General features: G+C 68.7%; 1 protein-coding gene across 2 annotated transcripts; it reads right to left on the reverse strand.

Moving 5' to 3' along the window:
* Nucleotides 1-2855, reverse strand: LOC117866283 (uncharacterized). 2 transcript variants are annotated; one of them, XM_034750458.2, is made up of 3 exons: nucleotides 2580-2855; nucleotides 1208-2467; nucleotides 1-1118 (listed from the first exon to the last, which is right to left on the reverse strand). In XM_034750458.2, exons 1-3 carry the CDS (start codon nucleotides 2742-2744, stop codon nucleotides 306-308), a joined length of 2238 nt encoding a protein of 745 aa, XP_034606349.1. In that variant the 5' UTR covers nucleotides 2745-2855; the 3' UTR covers nucleotides 1-305. The 2 variants fall into 2 exon arrangements, with proteins under 2 accessions (XP_034606349.1, XP_034606348.1); XM_034750457.1 differs by having other exon boundaries at nucleotides 1-1121; nucleotides 2580-2854.
* Nucleotides 2856-3347: the final 492 nt, after the last annotated feature.

Genomic DNA, 3347 nt, shown 5'->3' on the forward strand with positions numbered 1-3347 from the left:
TTGAGTGAAAACGCATCATTCATTCAGTGGAGTGCTTAAAACTGCTCCATCATTACATCAACCTCACTTCCGTGGCTATCGAAACACACCGATTAGCAGTAATCAACATGGCCTAGGGCTACTAGTAGGGAGTAAAAATAGCAGTAACTAGATAATTTTACATGGCTCGCTAATGCTAATAGGAGGAACAGAAACACAAGGAACAGAAAATTAAGAGTTAAATTCCATTATTTTTCCACTTTCGATTCTCTGGCGACTGGTAGCAGCCTCCGGTGACGCTGCCGGCGTTGTTGTACCTGGCCTGATCAGAAGACCAGCTTCCGGCGGGGAAGAGGCCGGTCCGCGTCGGCGAGCTCGCGGATCGTGTCGGCGACCAGGTCCTTGAACACCAGCCGCTCGATCTGCAGCACGGCCTCCGCTGCCTCCGCTCCCGAGACCACCCGCCGCCCCTGCTGCGTCGGCGCCCACCGGCCGCCGTCAACGGTAAGGTCGCGCCGGATCGCGTTGCAGGTGACGTCGTTCATGTCCTCTTCCCCGGCGGCCAGCGCCACGGGCTCGCCGGCGCGCCTGACCTCGGCCCAGACGTGGTCCACGAGCTCTGCGCCGCGGAGCCACGCCGCGGGCTCCCACGGGCACGCCGCGCGCTGCCGCTCCAGGGCCTCGCCCACCGCGCCGCACAGCAGCATCCGGTGGTGCCACGTGTCGACGGGGCGCCCCTGCTCCGCGGCCTTGTACACGTCGGCCGGGTCCCGCAGCCTGCGGGCGCCACCGAACAGCCGGACCAGCTCCGCCACGTAGGCGTAGTCCGGGTCGCCGCCCGCATCGGGGCCCACCGCGGGCCACGGCGCGAGGGCCCACTCGTCATCCTCCGGGTCGGACGCCGCCGTGGCTGCCGAAGGCTTCGGGCGGCCGACGCTGCTGCTGCTGAAGTCGATGGCTCGTTTCGACCCCGACGACGACGACGGCGACTCCTCGTCGGCGAGGAAGGCCGCCGCGTCGAGCACGGACACCGGGCTCGGCTGCTGGTCGGACCCCGCCGCGTCGCCGCCGGTGAAAGCCTGGATGCTGCTCAGGAGCTTTCCGCACCGCTCCAGCACGCGGTCCGTCCGGGTGTCCGGCTGCTGCATCGCGAAATGGTACCAGAATGTTAAGAGAGGGAGACACTGCGAAAAATGTTGTGATTTCAATAATGGTCATGGAGGCCTACCGGCTCCAAGTCCCAGCGGGAGGAGGCGCTGAAGGAGCTGCTGCTGCCGCCGTCGGAAAAGGTGGTTGAGGCCTCGTCGTCGGGAGAGAGCGCCGCGGCGTTCTGCGCCGCGCGGCGGGCAATGCGGGCACGGGCGCCCGCGGAGTCAAAGCCGCTTGGCCTCCTGAAAGGCTGCGGCGGCGGCTGCTGCTTCGGGGACTGCGCCGGAGACACACGCCGCTGCGGCGAGTGCGGGCCGCGTCTCGCGGGGGATGCCGGGCTCCGCGCGGGGGACGCAGACGGATCAGGCGACCGTGGGCGGCGAGCGCGGTCGACGTCGACGCGGAGCCGCCGCGCGGGCGTCAACCGTGCCGCCGGCTGCACCTGCGGCAGCGCGCGACTGGACGGGCGCATGACGACGATGGGCGGTGGCGGCGCGGTGCGGATGGGCTGCGGCGGGGCGTGGTGGAGCAGGCCCTTGAGCTGCAGCGCCTCCAGGATTTGCTTGAGCGTCTCGAGATCCCGCGCCGGCTCCGCGATGCCGCGCTTGCGGAGGCGCCGCTCGATCTCGCCGTAGAGCGCGATCTCGCCGTGTGCGCCGGCAGCCGTCGGGTCTGCGCGCCTCGCGGGGTCCGGGAACACCTCGTGGGCGTCGAAGCGGCTGCGCCTCTGGAACGCGCGCGGGCAGGCCGGATCCGGCGGCGCCCGCCGCATCATCGCCGCCTCCGCGGCCGCAGCCGCTGCCGACGGCGACGGCCTCTGCATCAGCGGCGGGAGCGGCGACGAGGGGCGCTCGAAGAAGGCCGGGTCGACGAACCGGAAGTGCGACGGGTCCCTCGGCACCCGCTCCGACGCCGACCGCCGGAGCGCGGCCGGGCTGGCAGCGCCGGAATGCGCGCCGTCCCCCGCCGCCGTCTGGCCGTGCGGGAGAGCGTCGAGGCCCATGAGCCGCGCGACGACGCTGGGAGACCGCCGCTCGTCCCCCGCGGACGGGGACGGGGGCGCGCCGCCGGGGGCGGGCGAGGTCCGGATCTCGCGCGGCCGGAGCTTGCCCCTGGCGTCCACGACCGCGCGGCTGTCGAGCGAGAGCCGCGGCAGCCTCCACGACGGCGCGGCGCCGATCCCACCCAACCCACCGGCGCCGCCGCCGCCGTCCTTGAGGTCCAGCGGCGGGAGCTGCAGCGACGGCCTCGGCGCGGCCGGCGGCGTCATGTCCGGCGACGAAGGCGCCGGCGTCGCCCGGTCCAGCTGCATCGACCGCTCCGACGGCGTCGCCGACCCCTGCACGCGCACGAAACAGAGCAGCAGCAGCCACCATCAGTAACTAACCCGCGACCACGAGCGACAGCGGAAGGAAGGAGGTAGCAAGCCAGGCAGGGGGACGCGGGCGTACACTGGAGCCCGAGGACATGAGGCGGCGCGGCGAGCCGTGGAGCCGGCGGCCGGAGAGGATCTGGGGGCGGTCGAAGAGGTGGAGGAAGCCGGCCATGCATCCCTGGTGCATGGGCCGCTCGTCCAGCCGCCGCTCCTCGTCCTCGTCCACGCTCATCGCCACCATCTCCGCCTCCTCTTGGGTCTGTGGTCTCCTCTCCTCCTCCTCTGCTCCGTTCCTCCGTCCGCCTCCGGGCTGCGGCGCTCTGGGTGCCTCGCTCTCTTCGGCTCCCGCTTTTGGGAGCGATTTAAAGCGGTGGCGGGGAGAGCTCCAAAATGACACCGCTGCCCCTCGATGCAACTGATAACTACGTAGCTTGCCACTGCCGTTCGTGTCGACGCGTCGGGGTACGAGCGGTGCGCGGGAGGGGAGGGGAGACGAGACGTTGGCGTCTTGGGAGCTGGGAGGCACAAGGCGTCGTCGACGGGAGCCGACTGGCCGTGCTGAGGATGACGTGTGGGGCCCACGGGTCAGCCTTTTTGGCTTTTCGGATGGTTTTCTCTTTTCGGCGGCTTGTTTAAAGGCTGTCAGTGAGAGCTCGTGCTCGTCAGCTCGTGCCATCGTGCGTGCGTGCATGGGTTCACTGAATCACTGGCTCGTGCGTTCGGCTTTTTACAGCTAAGCCTGGTTGTGTCCTTGTGTTTAGGAGTATATACTGTACTATAGTACGTGTAGACGTGTAGTATAATGGTGCATTGGTGCCGTTGGTCCTAATCCTTACTGCGTCAG

The sequence above is a fragment of the Setaria viridis genome, chromosome 8 (genome assembly GCF_005286985.2).
Source record: "Setaria viridis chromosome 8, Setaria_viridis_v4.0, whole genome shotgun sequence".
NCBI classification, from domain to species: domain Eukaryota; kingdom Viridiplantae; phylum Streptophyta; class Magnoliopsida; order Poales; family Poaceae; genus Setaria; species Setaria viridis.